This window comes from Ammospiza caudacuta, chromosome 22 (assembly GCF_027887145.1).
Source record: "Ammospiza caudacuta isolate bAmmCau1 chromosome 22, bAmmCau1.pri, whole genome shotgun sequence".
Lineage (NCBI taxonomy): Eukaryota > Metazoa > Chordata > Aves > Passeriformes > Passerellidae > Ammospiza > Ammospiza caudacuta.
The window spans coordinates 6,839,046-6,857,010 of NC_080614.1; the positions used below are offsets into that span (position 1 = coordinate 6,839,046).

At 61.3% G+C, this 17,965-nt stretch overlaps 2 protein-coding genes across 2 annotated transcripts; both read left to right on the forward strand.

Annotated features, from left to right (window-relative positions):
- The first annotated feature begins 42 nt into the window (after window positions 1–42).
- On the forward strand, window positions 43–5,214 carry NOL9 (nucleolar protein 9). Its single transcript, XM_058818571.1, has 12 exons — window positions 43–270; window positions 341–566; window positions 730–857; window positions 995–1,133; window positions 1,444–1,540; window positions 1,976–2,073; window positions 2,808–2,969; window positions 3,130–3,415; window positions 3,495–3,606; window positions 3,908–4,085; window positions 4,499–4,632; window positions 4,943–5,214. The coding sequence occupies exons 1-12, from the start codon at window positions 79–81 to the stop codon at window positions 5,063–5,065; spliced, it is 1,875 nt and encodes a 624-aa protein (XP_058674554.1). The 5' UTR covers window positions 43–78; the 3' UTR covers window positions 5,066–5,214.
- A 2,121-nt stretch (window positions 5,215–7,335) lies between these two features.
- On the forward strand, window positions 7,336–17,784 carry PLEKHG5 (pleckstrin homology and RhoGEF domain containing G5). The gene is made up of 22 exons (XM_058818570.1): window positions 7,336–7,468; window positions 9,220–9,296; window positions 11,581–11,710; window positions 11,925–12,027; window positions 12,108–12,168; window positions 12,274–12,365; window positions 12,442–12,578; window positions 12,655–12,803; window positions 13,512–13,580; window positions 14,278–14,463; window positions 14,633–14,803; window positions 14,877–14,972; window positions 15,054–15,104; window positions 15,215–15,364; window positions 15,442–15,552; window positions 15,617–15,766; window positions 15,842–15,979; window positions 16,143–16,262; window positions 16,364–16,496; window positions 16,565–16,677; window positions 16,757–16,911; window positions 16,986–17,784. Exons 1-22 carry the CDS (start codon window positions 7,336–7,338, stop codon window positions 17,782–17,784), a joined length of 3,324 nt encoding a protein of 1,107 aa, XP_058674553.1.
- Window positions 17,785–17,965: the final 181 nt, after the last annotated feature.

Sequence of the window (17,965 nt, forward strand, 5' to 3'; positions counted from 1 at the left end):
CGGCGGGCGGGGCCTCACACCGGGCGAGGCGGGGCCGGCCGAGGGGCGGCCCCGGGAGGCGGAGGAGGCTCGGCGGTCATGCCCGCGCGGCGCAGCCGCCCCCGCCGGGCTTCGGTCCGTGCCCTGGCCCGCGCGAGCCGGGCGGAGGCGGCCTGGCGGGAATTCGCCGCCTCCTTCACTCGCATCGGGATGGTGCCGCCGGCCGAGCCGGGGCTGGTGGCCGTGGAGGCGGCGGAGGGCACGGCCGTGCTGCTGCTGGAGCCGCGGCAGGTGAGCAGCGCCCACCGCGTGCTGAGCGCGCCGCGCCCCGCACCGCCTGACCGCCCGCTCTGTCCTGCAGGCGCTGACCTTCACCGGCAAGTGCCGCCTGCGCTGCCTCTATGGGGCCGTTCGCCTGCTGGGCTTCGCCGTGGCCTCTCACCACCCGGGACTGCCGGTCTTCTCGCCGGCCACGCACTGCGCGCTCAGCCTGGAGGCGCTGCCCGGCGCCCGCCCGCCCGCCGCCGCCCTCCGCCAGCTGCGCGCCGCCGCCCGCGCCGCCATGCGCTCGCACCGCGTCCGCCGCCGTGAGTGCGGGACGGGAGCGGGCGCGGGGCGCGGGCGGGCGCCATTTCACGGGCGGTGCGGGGAGCGGCCATTTTGTGCGCGGGGCGCTGCGCAGCGGGTGGGTGCCATTTCGCGGGCGGGCGCGGGGCTGAGGGTGATGATGGCGGCACTCGGCTCTTTCAGCGGCGCGGGTGAAGGTGATGGCTCGGTTCTCTCCCGACTGCGCCGTGGTGCTGCTGGAGCATCTGGACACGCCGGTGACGCGGTTCCTGCTGAGCCACCCGCCGCTGTCGCGGTTTTTCGAGCCCCAGGTGAGGCGGCGCGGTCGGTGCGTGCTGCGCCCTGTGCCGTCTCCGCACCGCCCATGCAGAGCCAGCGGCGGCCGCCCCTGTCGGCGCTAGGCCCTGGCCTCACACAGCCCGTGCTGAGCGCTCACCCTCTCGCCTAGAAAAAGGAGGAGTCAACCTTCACTCCAGAGCACGCGGTTCTGGCGTCCGTGGGCATCGTGAAGTGCAGCCCCGACTGCGGGCTGCAGGTGTCGGAGAGCATGTGCCTGGCGCTGGAGGAGCTGATCCAGGCCTGCTGTGGTGAGTGCAGGCATTTGGCCATATTGCGGCTTTGGTAGCTGGAAAAGAAGAAGATTCATGAGGCTTTTCATGAGTTAAAGTTGAGAGAGTGCCGTGACCGAAATACGTGTGCCAAAATGATGAAGTTAGGGAGGAGTATTCAACCGACCACTTCTATCTGTGAAGAGCACGGAGGAGGGATTGAATCAATCATGCTGATTGAGGGTCACATTTTTCTTTATGAAGAACGTGCATCTAGAGCTTAGGCATTGCCTAGGGTGGGTCAGTGACACCAGCATCAGTCCAGTTCACACTCTGCTTTTCTTTCTAGAGGAAGATGAAGGTGTCCCTGTGGTGCTGGTGTGTGGCCCAAAAAACACTGGGAAATCAACATTCAACAGATACCTAATTAACCTGTTACTGAACCGGTGAGTCTTTCCATATTCTGCAAGCCTTTAAGTGCTACATGAGGTTTAGGAGAAGGAAAAAAATAAAAACAAATGTTTGACAGGTCTCTCAGAAGAGCCATCAGAACTCAAAGGTGCATAGTTTTTAAACACAAACAGTAATTCAGAAAAACAGGTATTCTTATCTTGAGTGATTTCAGAAAAGTTGCCTCCTGAACATTTCTGTTGAAATACTGTTAAATTGGAGTGTGTGAGCACATTGGGCACCAAGCAGTTTGGGTTCAGTAGGAGAGTTACAATGCTTAGAAATGCACCATGAATGTGGTTGAGGGAAGGAGAGATTTTATTAATTAATTTTAGCTTTGCAACCTGGAGCAAAATCTGATTGGTCTTCCGATGTGTTCAGGCCATGTAGTTCTTTTGGGGGATGCTAGCACCCAGTCTCTCTCCCTGCAGCCTTCCTGTGGTGGAGTACATGGAGTGTGACATTGGCCAGACAGAATTCACTCCGCCCGGGTGCGTGTCCCTGAGCAGTGTCACGGAGCCAGTTCTGGGTATGTGTTCTGCTCCTTCTGTGGTTACAGAAACCTGTTCCATTTCTGAAATGAACAGGGTGTTCTGGGCAGAGGCTCTGCTTCAGAGGAAGCTGCTGCCACAGCTGTCGGAGTTTCCTGGGGAGAGTAAACCAAGGGCTGTTCAAGATTTCTTGTAGGGACATTTAAGCTCCCTGGGTAAGGTGGAGCTGTTCTTCTGCTTTAAAGAAACATGATGTTGTAGAGGTGATAGTACATGCTAAGGTGTATCAAAGGGGATGTTCTGCCTTTCAGATTTGAAAGGTCTCCTTGGGAAAATCTGTGTCTGTAGATAAAACTTGAGAAATCCAAAGTGGATCTGCACAGATTGGGGCTGCTGTGATGAGTGTAAAAAACAGAATCGAAGAAACTGCTGGAGTTTGTAGTCATGCAGATTTGTATTACTGTCTAAAAGGATGTTGTCAGGCTGGTTTACTGTTTAACCAGTTTGTCATACACTGTTCTTTAAAGATTTGCAAGTGTGTAAGCAGTGATTTCAAACAAAAAGCCACACCCAGTATTAACCCGAAACAAACAAAACTTCCCAGCCTGCAAGTGACAAACCAGTTTCCCCTACTTGCCGGCTGTGCAAGGACAACTGGCATGTGGGAGGAGTGTGGATTATTTCAGGAGAGGAGGCATGTGGGTGCTCAAGGACGGGAATGTTTTGGTTTGTCCTGGGGAAGGCACTGGATGTTTGGTGCTCTCTTTGCCAGGTCCCCCCTTCACTCACCAGCAGATGCCCAGTAAGATGGTGTATTATGGGCAGACCAGCTGTGAGCAGGACACAGAGAGGTACCTTGATGTTGTGAAATACGTATTCAGCTACTACAAGAAGGAAGTGCCTCTAATCATCAACACCATGGGCTGGGTGAAAGGTAAACGGGGTCAATCTGCTCTGGAGAGGTGTGGGAGGGAGGTAACGGTGGCACAGCACCACGTGGAACAGCAATTCACAGCATGTCCACCCTGAGCTAACGCTGCTGTGCCACCTGTTGCAGTAGTAGCAGCAGTTGTGTGTTTGCTGTGCTCCTGAAGGTGAAGGGCTGCTGCTCCTCATTGATCTCATCCGGCTGTTGTCACCCAGCCACATTGTTCAGATGGACATGTGTGACTGGAAGGTCATGCCCCCGCTGACGTCTGAGCACATCCACTTCAGCGCCGGGCTGCACACCAAGGGCAAGCAGCAGTCCAAGTGCAAGCAGCTGGGAGTGAGCAGCATGGAGAGCTGGAAGTGCCCTGAAGGGGAGGACGTGTCAGCTCCACAGCACAAGCTGCTCTATGTCCACCCAGAGTTCCCTCGGGCAGGGGTGGCAGGTGAAGTGTAAGTAGGATGTTGAGTGCTCTGTGAGGTGTGAACAGAAGAACCACACATTGTCCTTGACACGGGGCTGTTCTTGCAGGCGAGTGCACAGCAGCATCCTGCGTGACATGTCCATCCTGGGATACCTGGGGCACCTGCAGAGCCCGGACATTGGGGCAGTGCTCCCTCTGCACAGCCTGGTGCCATATCAGGTAAAGGAGCTTTTTGCTATGGGGAATGTGCACAGAGCCCAGCTTGAAGTGATGGGCAATTCTGTTCCTACTGCATATGTTTCTCGGGAGAGGGACAAACGCTCTGTATTCAGGGTGCCTGAAAGCCAGGCTTCTGTCAAGCTGCTGGCATGGCACGTGTGTGCTCTGTGTCCTGCATGTGCCCCTGCCATAGTGCCAGTGTGTAGGTGTGGTGTGGGAGCGTGCAGCATCTTATCTCTGAACTCCAACTCAATCCATGTGGAGCTGATGAGCACTTTTCTCTCTTCTCTTTCCCCCTCAGGTGCCTTTCAACGCTGTTGCACTCAGGGTTATTCACACAGATGTTGCTCCCAGCAACATCATGTACGCGGTGAACGCCAGCTGGGTCGGGCTCTGCTGCATTCCCGAGGAGGTGCAGTGCCAGAGCGAGGGGCCAGTGCTGCTGACACAGACACCAATCTGTGACTGCCTGGGCTTTGGTGAGCACACCTGGAGCTCTGCTCTCACCTGCTGTGTTTAGGGAGACAGCTTGCATAGTGATGGAGTTAACTACTCTTTTAAAAGCAGCTGAGAAATGGGATGAGTGGGGTGTATTCTCTGCTGTCAGAGACTGTATTGCAGTCCTTGGACTTCGGTTAACAGGTGGGAAGAGCTGTGGGGAATGTCCTTGAACGGTGCCACTCAGAGCTTCTCTCAGAACTCCACAGTGACTCACTTTCCAGTTCACGTTCTCGGAAGCACGTTCCATGTAGCTTTTGCAGAATTCCAATAGTTGTCTCAGTTTCCTTGTGACTTAATGTTCCAGTGTGGACTTCAGTGCTCAGGGATGTGATAGTGAGCAGGGATACCTAGTGACTGAGCTTTGCATGTGGGTTTTTGGTTTTTTTTTTAGGAATTGTCCGAGGAGTCGATATGGAAAAGAAGCTTTACCACATCCTGACACCAGTGCCTCCAGTGAATCTGAGACTAGTGAATTGTCTGCTCCTAGGGAACATTGCCATCCCTAACTGTGTGCTTGTGGGCCAGGTAGGTAGGAGCTCACAGGAGGGGTGGGAGTTGGCTGAGCTGCAGCTGGCTGGCAGGTTTTCCATTTTCTTATTCCTGAGGCTGATGCGTGCTGGGAGATGCCTGGGCATCAGCAGATGGTTATCTCTCTGTGAAATTGTCCTTAAGCACAGAAACCTTGGGAGAACAAAATGTTGTGCTCATGTTTCAGATGCCAGAGTGGGGTTTGGTGATTGCTGAGTCCTTCCCACTCGGCCCTGTCAGCCTGGGGAGGGATGTGCCCTCTGCAAGTTCTTAAAGTTATTTCTGGTTTATTTTTTCCATTTTGCAGCAAGGAATTGAGGGAGAGATCCCCTACGTCACATCTGATTATAACTACAGTATCATGGGCTCAGGGAAACTAAGGAAGAAGAAGCAGCATTTGAAGAGAAGATTTGAGTGTGATTACCCTTGAATCCTCAGGGTGCTCAGCCAGGGTTTGTTCATGTGGGACCTCAGGTGGTTGCAGGAGCCCTGGGTGCTGCAGAGGCCCTGGGCAGGTACGTGCTACAGCGGGGCCAGTTTTGATAATGTTTTGTATGTTCAGTTTGTATTTTTGGTGTTTTGTAATAAATATCTATGGTAAACACTGGCCTGGTTTGGATCTTTTCCTTGGCTGAGGCTGACACAGCCAGGAGCAGCTGCCAGTGATCCACAGTGCCCTGAGCAGAACTTCACTGTCCCCTGGGTTTGGGGAAGGGCCCATGCTGGGGTTCTGGCACTGTGGGTGACCCATGGCTCTGGGTGTCCTGCTGGAACATGGGAGGATCTTTATTTATTTTTCTTCCCAGCACTTTGTCAATTAGCAGTTTGCTGCCAAGGGAAGCTGGAGGTGGTGGGAGTCACACAGGGCTGAGTGAGTGCCTCAAGTCAAGTTGAGGACATTTTTGGAAAAAACTATTCTTTATGGGTAATACCAGCATGCTGGGCTCTCCCCAGATCTGTGACTGCAAAAGTAACCTGGCTTCTAACAGCAGCTTCTGCAAAATGAGGCATGGCTCTGCCTCAGCCCAGCCTGGGGAACAGCCCAGCCCTGGAGTCTGCAGCCCCCTGAGCCCAGAGCCTGTTCACATCCCCTGGGCCAGGTCTGTGGAGGAAGGAGGGAAGCAAGGAAAGGGGGAGTGTGGTGCACTTGGGGCCAGAGCTTTTTGGCTGGTGGCTGCTGTGGGTGTGAGTAATCTGCAAAACTGCTTTTATCTGGTTTGGGAAGTGATTTCCTAGAACTCCAGGAGTGAGCAGCTGTAAACAAACAAACAAACTGGGATGAGAGGTGAGGAGGAGACAGAGCTGGAGAAGAGCTGCAAGGGCCTGTGCAGTGTTGCAGCCTTGTAAAGAGTTAAACTTAATCCAAGCCTAATTATCCCCATATGGCTGGGTCTGGCAGCAAAGGGAGAAGTTGGCCAGCACTGTGGCCTCAACAGTGGCTAAAATAAATAAAGGGGCCGTGGTGCAGCAGGGGGAACATCCCCGGCTGGGTGAGATGGGAATTCAAGTCACGAGGAAGTGGGTGGAAAAAGCTTCAGGAAAAGTGAGGTAGGCAAAGGGTGTGGGAGAAATGCCCAACACTAAAAGCACTGTGGCCAAGCATCCGCCTTGATGTCACCTGCAGCCAGTATCCACCTCACCTGACTGAGGGCAATGCATCCCAGGGTGGCTCCATCCCTTGGAGCCAGGGGATAAGTGAGTAACCTGTGTGCTGAGCTGCAAGCTTGGTTTGGGGCATTTCAGGGGGGGAGGTGGTACAAGGTGCCAGTGCCTGCTGGGGCACAGAGGTGGGTGTTGCATCCGCAGGAAAGGGGAACCTCACTGATTTTCATGCTCCCTGAGGGGAGGGAGGGAGAACAGGGAGGGTGAGGTTTTGGAGCATAAACCCTGGTGAAGCATTCCACCTACAGGAACACTGTTCTGTGATCAATGGGAAATCTGTGACAGCACTTAAAATATTAAGGATGCACTAAATCAAGCAGGATTAATTTTGCAATACTTTGGCATCTGTTACCTTTGTAGCAGCGATTTATGATGGAATTTCTGGCAAAGGGTGCCTAGAAGCAACAAAACTCTGAGAAGCACCTGGTGCCTCTGGGAGGAGATGCTGTGATGAATTTGGAGGCTGGGATGGTCTTGGCCTTGCAGTTTTGCATGGGGCAGCATGAAGGTGCCATCTTTTGTTATCTTTGTGGGGTTTAAGCCCTATCTGGTGCTTTCTTGAATTAGGAGGAGGAAAATCCCCCTGAATATCAGTTTTCCCTCTGCAGGCTGGGGGCCCCCGTGTGCCCACGGCTGCAGGGATACAACCGGAGCTCGGGGCGGCGCATTCCTGCCCCCTCAAAAGCCGGCCGGACGGCAGAGCCGCCAAACAGCCCCCTTCTTAATGCTGATTCTTTCCATCACAAGCACGTCTTGTCTCCGTGGCCGAATGTCTTCCATAGACGGTGGAAAGTGAAATTTGTGCAATGTCTGTAGGAGGCTGAAGAAAGGCCCTTTGTGCGCCCCCCGCGCGGGCGCTGGGCAGCCTCCAGCAGCACCCTCGGCCGCCCCGTGGCTCCCGCCGGCGGCGTCAATGCACCGCTTGTCCAGAGACCGGGACCCACTCTTAAAGCCAGAGCCGGTCTCCCTCCGTTAGTCCCACCGGTGGCCCCGTCGGGGCGGGCACGGCTGCGGGGGGCCCCCGGCCGCAAGCCCAGGATGTTTCTGTACTGGAGGAAGCGGGGTGCCTACGAGCTGGAGGCTTTGCCGCCCGGCCTGGCGGGGCTGGAGTACGGGGCAGTGGAGCGCTTCTCCTGGAGCTCCAGCCTGGATGTCAGCGAGGAGCTCGGGGGTAGGTGGCTGGGGGGGGCTTTGGGCAACCAGCAGGCTGTGGCTGAGCGTGGCCCCCAAAGCCTCCGGCCCGGGTAAGGGGTTGGGAGAAGCTGCTGGTGCGGCCGGGATGCCGTGGGAATGCTGCAGGTGCAGCTGGGGAGCGCTCAGCAAACTGCCCGTGCCACCGGCGCCGCTCCCCCCCGGACGTTTGAAGCAGCCGGCTGCCGCTGCCGTGCTCTCTGCAGCAAGGACGATCCGGTTTCAAAACTCGTTTGCCGTCACCGGGAGCGCCGGCTGTGATAGCATAGCCGGCAGCAGGAGAAGGAGGAGGTGACCGGGCGGGTAGGAGAGGAGCTGATGGGGACAGGATCTCTCCTGCAGCCCTCAAAGGGTCTGGTGAGGACCCGGACACGCTCCTGCCCCTGCCCCAAAGCGGGGCTCCCTGCAGGAGCTCCCAGCCCGCGTGTCCCAGCCCTGGTGCATGAGTGACCCGCGGGCAGGGTCGGATTTTGGGAGCGGCCACGCGGCTCTGCCCGTGCTGCGGGGCTGATCCCCGGCACCGCCGGCCGCTTCGGCCAGCCTCTAGTTTTTGGTGAGTTTGGGAAACTTTCCCTTGGGTGCATGAAAGAATTTCTTATTTGTTTCCGTTATTATTCCCGATAGGTCAAGTGAAACGGCAGCGGCGGGGGGCGGGGGCCGGCCCAGCTCGGCGGGCGCTGCGGGGCGGCCGCGGGGACAGAGGCCTCATTGTGCTCCTGCCGTGGGGGCAGCGCCCGGCCCCGGCTCCCGGCCCGGCTCCTAACCCGGCTCCCAGCCCGGTTCCTAGCCCGGCTCCCAGCCCGGCTTCTAACCCGGCTCCCGGCCCTACTCCCGGAGGGCAACGAGCTGAGCCCTGCCCGGCTACTCCTGCATCCAGCAGTGTCCATGGTGCCACAGCAGCCTCGGGATCGCCTCCCAGATGGGAGCTTGTGCAACCAGCACCATCCCGAGTTGCTTCCCCCTCTCCAGGCAGAAGCAGCATTTTTTTTTCAGTGCTGCCTCAAAAAGCAGACTGTTTTATCCCGCAGACTGAACCCCGGCCTTGGCCGCGGTTTCGCTCGGCTCGGCGTGGATGCTGTTTTTGTTGGCAGGAAGGATGCGGGAGATGGAAGCGGTGCGGCGGGAAAGTCCCTGTGCCGCTGGGCTGGTGTAATAGCCGTGCCACCTGGCAGAGCCGTGCCATTGTGGCAGAGCCGTGCCACCTGGCCTCTCCGCATCCCCGGCAGCAGCTTCCCGACGGTGCATCCCTGCCTGCAGCGGGGCTGTCCAGCCAGAGGGTGTCTGTACTGCTCGTTTGCCGCTGCGAACAGCCCCGAGTCTGTTATTTTTAAACGATTAGGTTCGACACATAACAAAAGCCTTCAAAATAGGATTTGTCCCTAAGGCCGATTTAACTGTCAAAGCTTAAAGTGGCTCCTAAGCCTCGTTGGGGGCTGACAGCGGCAGATTTAGTGCTGCTGCTGCAGCCCCACGCTGTGCCAGCCCAAGGGGAGCTGGGGTAGGTCCGTGTCCTCATCCTGTACCCTGGGGTGCTGAGCAGGAGGTGCCGGATTCTGTCCCCGTGGCATCGCTGGCTCTTGGGGCTTCATTCCCCTGGATGAGCTGTGGGGCGGGCTGAGCCCGAGCGCTTTGCCGAGCTCTGAAACCCGGGATTCCCGGTGTGGGGGCCTCAGCACGGACCCGGAGGGGGCTCAGCACGGCACCCAGGCACTGACCCTGCTCTCTCCACAGCCGAGCCGTGCCCAGAAGAGGAGACAGCGCTGCACTGCCAGAATCCCGACTGCGCTGGAGAGAGGAGGGCGGCCAAGGTGGGTCCTGCGGGGTGGGGGCAGCTGCTGCCAGGGGTCTTGGGGGTGAGAAGGGGCAGCGGACGGCTCTGCCCAACCCGTCGCTCCCTGAAGGGCCCCTGCCCTGGTCGGCAGCCTTGGCCTGCCGTGCATTCCCCGCTGGTGTCCGGGTCCTGCTGGCATTTAACGGCACAGCGGCGGTTTACGCGTTTCCCCGAGCTGCCGTGATTTGGGCTAATCCTCTCCAGCCCGTCTGTTCTCCGCTCGCTAACGTGAAACCAGGGCAGATTTAGGGTCCTTTCTCTCCCTCCGGCCGTACGGAGCAGGGCCGGACCCACCCTGGCTCGCGGCGCGTCTCCGGGGCTGCAGCGCGGGGCCGCAGGCAGCAGGCAGCACGGCACCGGGGGTGTGCCGGTGCTCTGTTTGCACGGCGGGCTGGCAGGGCCGCTGCTGCTGGGGCACACGTGGCACTGGGCTGCAGCTGGCACTGCCGGGAGCGACTGAGGCCACCCCGCCGCTGTCACCCGAGCCCTGATGGGGCCTGGCAGGTAGGGGGGGGTGGGCAGGGGGAGCTGGTCGGGCTGGGGGCTCATCCTGCCGTGCCACGGTGCGGGATCGTGATCCCCCTCGCTTTGTGAGGCGCCTGCTGAGGGACGTGTGCTGGGAGTTCCGTGGGGCTGGGATCAGGAGCTGATCCCGGGGTGGGCAGGGGGGTTTGGCCATCCCGCCTGGCCCCTCCTGTGGGGCTGAGTCCAGGGATGAGCTGTTGGCACAGGGGGGATGAGGAGCACCCTGTCCATCTCTCTGGGGCGGCTGCCAGGCGTCCCAGGGGATCTCAGTGAATGGGTGCCAGCTGTGGGCACTGCCTGCAGCCTGCGGCCATACTCCCACTTGCAGGTGTCTGTGACCGTGTTCACAGGGGTCTTAGGATGAGGGAAGAGATGAGGATCTGACTCCATGTTTCAGAAAGCTTGATTTATTATTTTATTATATATATTATGTTAAAACTATACAAAGAGAATAGAAGAAAGGATTTCATCAGAAGGCTAGCTAAGAGTAGAAAAAGAAGGAAGGAATAACAAAGGCTTGTGTCTAGGACAGAGAGTCCGAGCTAGTTGACTGTGATTGGCCATTAATTAGAAACAGCTACATGAGACTAATCACAGATCTACTTGTTGCATTCCACACAGCAGATAACCATCGTTTACATTTTGTTCTTGAGGCCTCTCAGCTTCTCAGGAGGAAAAATCCTAAGGAAAGGATTTTTCATACAATGTGCTTGTGACAGGTGTCACGATGGCCACGCTGTGGGGCGCACGGTGGCAGCGGAGGAGGGCTGAGGGTACAGGGTGTGCTGAGGCCGTGTCGAGGCCCGCGATAGGGCACCGGTGGATGGCAGGGGGTGCTGCAGGGGGAGCAGCGGCCCCTCGGAGAGAGCGCGGGTGGTGGGAGCGCGTCAGCGCTGACCTCAGCAGCGCCGGGAGGAAGGAGGGCAGGAAGCGGGGGCGGCTGGAGCTGCACAGGCGCTTCCTCCCCGCAGCAGCAGCGCGGAGTTCTGCAGGCAAGCCCGGGCAGGGCCGCCTCCTCCCCGCACCCTCGCACCCTCCGCGGGCAGGGTGGCGCTAGGGGTCCCACGCGGGGATGGGGATGTGTCAGCGGTGCAGTGGGCGGCGGCACCACCATCCCCAGGAGCGGGGCCAGAAGGAGCCCCGGTGAGGAGGGCACTGGCCAGAGAACACAGGCAGTGCACTGTGCTGGGGGCCTGGCCGGGGGTTTAAAAATAACCCGCTGTGAATGCCTGGAGGGGCTGGGGCCGCGGCCGTGGCCGCACACAATCGGAGGAAACCCGCCGGCTTGGAGCATTGTTTGCCTGCAGACGCTCGCTTCCTCCGTCCTGCCGCGGGGACACGGCTCTCGTCAGCACAAAGGGGCTGGGGGTGCCAGGGCGGCCTCCCGGGTCTCTGCTGAGGTGCTGGTGCCACGGTGCAGGTGGCTGTCTGTCCCGCAGCTCCTTGGCCAGGCCTCAGCATGTGCAGGTGTCCCAGGGTCTCTGCTCATTGCGGTGGAGCAGGGCGGGGCTCTGTGGGGCAGAACCCCCCGTGTCATTGTCATCACCCACTTACAGCACCCACTGCCACACGGCCATGTCCTGGTCATGCTGCTTTCCCCGTGCCCGCTCTGCATTCAGCATTCCCTGTGAACAATGTGGTGGCAGAGGGTGCCCTGCTGCTCGTGGTGCTGCCCATCCCTCCTGTGAACACACCACAGCGGGCAGGCCCTGCCTGACGGACGCATGTCCCCGCAGGAATGCCACCACGCCGAGTGCCGGCAGCTGAGCCCCAGCGGCCCCCTCAGCCTGTGTGAGCTCTGCGATGGCCGCCTCCATGGCGCCATGCACTTCGATGGCCACATCCGCTTCGACCTGTCCCCGCAAGGTGAGCCCGAGCCAGCTGTGCCACCGCTGCCCCCGCGGCTGTGGGATGGGATGGGAGTGATGGAGTGCACTTGGGGCTGGTGCAGCTCTGGGATGGGATGGGAGTGATGGAGTGCCCTTGGGGCTGGTGCAGCTCAGGGATGGGAGTGGGGTGCAGCAAGAGCCAACACGGGGCTGGGGGAGCTGTCACAGCCCAGCTCGATGCCCCTTTGCAGGCTCCATCCTGGCCCGCAACATGTCCACGCGTTCGTGCCCCCCGCGCACCAGCCCTGCCTCTGATGTGGAGGAGGAGGAGGAGGGTCCAGCAGAGAGCAGAGGGTGAGCCCCCAGCCCTGCACAGCCCGTGGGCAGCCCCAACCCGTGGCACCCCCGTCACCCTGCCCTCCCTGTGCCCGCAGGGAGCGCAGGAGCTCAGCGCTGAAGCTGCCCAAGAAGAAGGCTTGGCGCAGACACACGGACGTAAGGCACCGGCTCCTGTCCCTGGGGCACTCAGCAGGGCAGCAGGATGGCCCTGGTGGGAGGGAGGGAGGGACCCCCGGGCAAGCAGCTGCCCCCTGTCCCCAGGACCCCAGCAAGGAGTGCTTCACCTTGAAGTTTGACCTCAGCATCGACATCGAGGCAGAGATCGTGCCAGCTGTGAAGAAGAAGTCGCTAGGGTGAGTCTGCTGGGGACAGGACAAGGGACAATGTGGGGACAGATGCAGAGACAAATGTGGGGCTCATGTCCTGCAGGGAAGTGCTGCTGCCAGTCTTTGAGAGGAAGGCCATTGAGCTGGGCAAGGTGGACATCTACCTGGACCAGTCGCACACGCCGCTGTCGCTGCAGTTCGAGGCCTTTCGCTTCGGGGGACACTACCTGAGGGTGAAAGGTGCTGAGGGGGCCCCGAGGGAGGCCTGGCTGCTCCAGAGCTCCCAGGGGACACTGACAAGGTGATGCTCCCACAGCCAAGCCCGGGGATGAGCTGAAGGTGGAGCAGGCAGTGCGAGATGCCCGGTCGGCCAGCCTGCCCATCCTGCACCCTGCCAGCAGCGCTGCATTCCTTGGGCCGGTGCTGGAGCCGCTGCCAGGACGCCGGGAGGGCACTGAGAGCCTGGTGAGTGCCAGTGCTAGCTCTGGGAAGGGAGGAATTTGGGATGGCATGACAGAATGTGTGATCCCTCCATAGCCATTCTTTCTGGTGAAGAGAGGTCATGTATAGTGTGGGTTGAAGATCCCCCTGGAGTCCCCAAGATCCACTTTTTCTCCTGGCTGTGCTGTGCTGTGCTGGCTCCACCATGGCGGTCTAGCAGCTCAAGCAGCAGCACCAGCCCTTTGGCTGTGCCAGGTGTAGGCTGGCACCAAGGCAAAGGCAAACAGGAACCCTGGAGGCCCCAGTGTTTGCTGCCACTCGGTGCCACCCCAGCTCTGGGACTCACCCCGGCCCTGGGACTCGCCCTAGCCACCAGCCCTCCCTCCTCTCAGCTGCTGGCATCTGCTGAGCACAGCAGCTCTGTCCTGCCCCATGGACCCTGGCCCCAGATAAGGCGTGGGACCGGGCTGGGCGCCGCTCCCATGGGAGCAGGGCGCCCGGCCTGAAGGGAGAAGCTCTGCAGGGTCCCGCCAGGGGGACACGGTGCTTGGTGCTGTGCCAGCAGGCCCTGAGGGCGGCAACCTGGCTGCCTGGCCAGGGCTAGTGGCCACCCGTGTCCAGCACTACGACGCCTGGCTGCAGGACCGGCAAGGCTCCAGCAGGGCCAGGGGACAAGAGGGCAACCAGGCACCTCTATGGAGGTCTTGGTCCCTATCTCCTTCCTGGGGGCAGGCGGGTCCCAAGTGGCCCCGAGGCGATGGGGCTGGGGACAGCCGGGGCGTCTGGAGAAGCGACAGCGCAGTGAGTAATGGCAAAGGGTGCCCGCGGCAGCTCTTTCCGCCTGGCTCTGCGGACGTGGCGGGGCAGTGGCAGCAGCATGCCGCTTCCCAGGGCTGGGTGGCAGGCAGGGAGCCCCGATCCTGCTGCGTTTTGTGCCCCGGCCGCATCCCGGGACACGCAGGGAGCAGCCGCTGCAGCGCTGCCCGGGGCGGCGGGAGCAGCTTGGCCGTGACCCAGCTCTTGCGACCAGCCGGGGGGCTTTGATCTCCGCCGGTGAATTGTTCAGCTCTGGTAGCTTATCTGCCGAGGAGGGAAATTAGGTTTTCGGCGCTGGCCCCACCTCCTTTTGTTTCGGAGGAGCTCGGCCACAGCCTGCCCGGCCTCGGCTCTGCGGTCCGAGCCGGGAGTGCGGCTGGACGGACGGCCCGGGCGGGTGCTGCGACCCTCGGGATGCCCTGAGCCCCTCCCCGCTGCCGGGGCCGCTTGTCCATGGCCGGCCGGGCTTGGCCAGGCAGCACCCGGGGCCCTCCATCCCCGGGGCCCTGCACCCCCGGGATGCAGGTAGGCAGGTCAGTGCGGGCAGGGGAGCTTGGCCGGGGGACCCCACTGCCCGGGGTGTCCATCTGTCCCACGGTGCTCGAGGTCAGCCAGGCCGCTGTCCCCATCCTGCCCGCAGCGCTGGCACTGACCCTGGGGACGCTGCCTGTCCTCATTGCAGGCTCCGGGACGGCGGAGGAAGAACATAACAGAGTTCCTGGGGGACAGCAGCATCCCCAGCCCCGAGCCAGCCCTGCACAGCAGCAGCTCTCTGCCCACCAATGGCACTGACACCTGGAAGAACCGCGCTGCCAGTCGCTTCAGCGGCTTCTTTGGCTCCGGGACCAGCGCGGGCTCCTTCGGGCGGGTAGGTGGGATGCAGGCAGGGGAGGGGTGTGGGAACTGCCTGTGGCTCTGCTGGGGACATGGGATGGGTCCCCCCGGGGCTCAAGACCCTCATTTCACAGGCAGGGTGAGGTGGTCCATGGGACATGCCCGCTGGCCTCCAACCAGTTCTGTGCCCTGCTTTTGTCCAGGAGACAGAGAAGCTGGAGCAGCTGGTGAACAGGCTGCACGCCTACAGCACCTTCGGGCTGCCCAAGCTGCCGCCCCAGCTCCGCTTCGACCGCGACTCCTGGGAGGAGGATGGGGACGAGGCTGGGCTGGCGCTGGAGGACAGCTGGCAGCAGATCATCCAGGGCACAGAGGTAGGGACAGTGCCTGGGAAGCCTCAGGGGCTGTGCCCAGGCCCTGGCATGGCGCTGACGCTCAGCCTGGCAGGTCCTGTCGCGCCGGCAGTGCCACCAGCAGGAAGCCATCTGGGAGCTGCTGCACACAGAGGCCACCTACATCCGGAACCTCAAAGTCATCACTGATGTGAGTCTTGGCAGCTGCTGCACTGTGCTGGGTCTGGGGGCTGTGGCTGCAGCTCACTGCCTCTCCATTCCCTCCCCACAGCTCTTTCTGTCCTGCCTGGTGAACCTGCAGGAGTCAGGCCTGCTCTCTGAGGTGCGTGGAGGGGGCTGCATTGGACAGGGTGTTCATGGATGGATCCTCAGCCTCGCCATGCTGCAGGGTGGAGGTGCCATTCCCCAGCACTGCCCACCTCGCCCCCACAGGTGGATGCCGAGCGGCTCTTCAGCAACATTGGGGAGATCATCCGGCTGCACTGCAAGCTGTGGCGCAGCGTCATGGCCCCAGTGCTGGCCAAGGCGCGGCGGACTGGGGCACTGCTCGACCCCATTGACTTCCTCGATGGCTTCAAGATGGTGAGTGGGGATGCCATGCCGCAGCGGGCAGCCATGCCATGCCGTGTGCTGCGTGGTGACCACCTCGTGTCCCCCAGTTCGGGTCCCTCTTCAAGCCCTACGTGCGGTATTGCATGGAGGAGGAGGGCTGCATGGAGTACATGCGGACCCTGCTGCGGGACAGCGAGCTCTTCCGCACCTATGTGACGGTAAGGGGAGGCTGGGCTGGGGCAGGGCTGGGGTGGTGCTGGTGCTAATGCCTGGGTGCCACAGTGGGCTGAGAAGCAGGAGCAGTGCAGCCGCCTGAAGCTGAGCGACATGCTGGTGAAACCTCACCAGCGCCTCACCAAGTACCCGCTGCTCCTCAAGTCCATCCTGAAGAAGACGGATGATCCACGTGCCCGTGATGCCATCACCACTATGGTAAGGGATCAGGGGTGGGGGGCAGCAGGGTTGGTGGCCCCTGGCCCCTCAAACCCACCACCCCTCCTGGCACAGATCAGCTCCGTGGAGCGCTTCATCAACGATGTCAACTCGCGGATGCGCCAGCGGCAGGAGCGGCAGCGCCTGGATGCCATCCTCAGCAGGATTGATGCCTACGAGGTGGTGGAGGGCAGCACAGACGAGGTGGACAAGGTAGGCTGGACATGGTGGAGCTGCCATCTCATGCCATGGCACTCAATGCCACCCTCTGCCACTCTGCTGTTCCACCCTATGTCACTTCGTGCCAAGCCACCCCATGCTGCACCATGTTATGTTACCCCATGCACCCCATGCTGACCCTGGGGGTTTCTGGCAGCTGCTTAAGGAGTTCCTGAGGCTGGACCTGACGGCCCCCATCCCCGGCACCTCCCCAGAAGACACCCGGCAGCTCCTCCTCGAGGGCAGCCTGAGGATGCGGGAAGGTAAAGACAGCAAGGTGAGGACTGCAGGGGACAGGGAGGGCTCAGCTCCAGCCCCTGCCCACCCACCCTCACTCACTGCACCGACTGGTGCCCATGGCTCCACTCTCACCCACAGATGGATGTCTACTGCTTCCTCTTCACCGACCTGTTCCTCATCACCAAGCCCTTCAAGAAGGCTGAGCGCACCAAGGTGATCCGGCAGCCCTTGCTGGTGGACAGAGTTGTTTGCCGGGAGCTCAGAGACCCAGGTGAGAGCACTGGGGTAAGGGGGGCTACAGGGAGGTCCCTGGGCACTGCTGACAGCCCCTGCCCACAGGTTCCTTCCTCCTCATCTACCTGAACGAGCTGGGCAGCGCTGTGGCCGCCTACACCTTCCAGAGCAGCGGGCAGCTGTGCCGCAGCTGGGTCGAGGCAGTGCGCAATGCCCAGGTGAGGGCACACGGGTGGGTGGGGGACCCGTGGGTTCCCTGTGCACCCCCCATTCCTCACTATGACCCCCCCATCCCAGAACCTGCTGCAGAGGCTGCGGCAGCGCCGGCGCATGGAGGAGCAGGAGGAGGAGGACGAGGAGGATGAGGAGGATGACGGCGAGAGTGGCACTTCAGCTGCCAGTTCACCAACCATCCTACACCACAGCAGCGCCAGCCCGGACTCGCAGCAGTGGTAGGGAGCAGGAGGGAGGGACCTGCACACCCCCAGCCTGGCACAGGCCCCTCCTCACCTTCTTGCCTCCACAGCCCCTCCGACGGCTCCACCGAGACGCTCGCCATGGTGGCTGCAGAGGGTGGCGACGAGCTCTCCTCCCCAGACTGGGACGCAGGACCCTTCAGCTCCACCTCGGATGCCTCCTCTGTTGGCACCAGCACCTCCATCGGCACTGGCACCTCTGTGGAGACCCCCACCTCCACCGATACCCCCACGCAGGAGCTGCCTGCAGGGGCCCTGCCTGTTCCCCTGCCCCACGGCGTGGCCTCCCCAGGCAGCGGCTGCCGCTCGTCCTCCATCGACAGCGCCTATGGCACGCTCTCCCCTGCCTCGCTGCGGGACTTTGGCCAGCAGCCCGAGGGGGCGGCCGAGGAGGGGCAGGAGCCCTGCCCGGCCCCTCCCGCCCCACGGCCGGCCTCGCCCCGCCTGCGCCGCCGGACGCCCGTGCAGCTCCTGCCGTGCCCGGCCAGGGTGCTCAAGTCCAAGTCGGAGGCCAGCTTGCCCCAGCTCCTGTCCCCCACTTCCCCAGGCCCCCTAAGCCAAAGCCGCAGCCTCTCTGACCTCTGTGCTGGCTCCCCCCGGACTGGCCAAGAGCCCGCACCTCAGGCTGCCCCCGGCAGCAGCGGCAGCTCCACGTCGGAGCTCTCAGAGCCAGAGGGGCCGGCCGAGAGCCCAGCATCCCTCCCGGGGGAGCTCAGGCGGGACCCCCAGCCCCCTGCCCGCCGGACCCTGTCGGACCCGCAGGCGGCGCAGCACCGCAAGCTGACTCTGGCGCAGCTGTACCGGATCCGGACCACGCTGCTGCTCAACTCCACGCTGACGGCCTCGTAAGCACAGGCTGCCTGCTCCTGGGGTGCCCCAGCCCTTCCAGGGGACCGAGTCCCAGTGCTGAAGGCATCTGTCCCCACTCTGTGTCTTGCAGGGAGGTCTGAGAGCCGCTGGCATGGAAAAGGACAGATGCACGGATGTACCAAGGAGCTTCTCCTGCTTCTAACCGTAGCGTAAAGCCGGG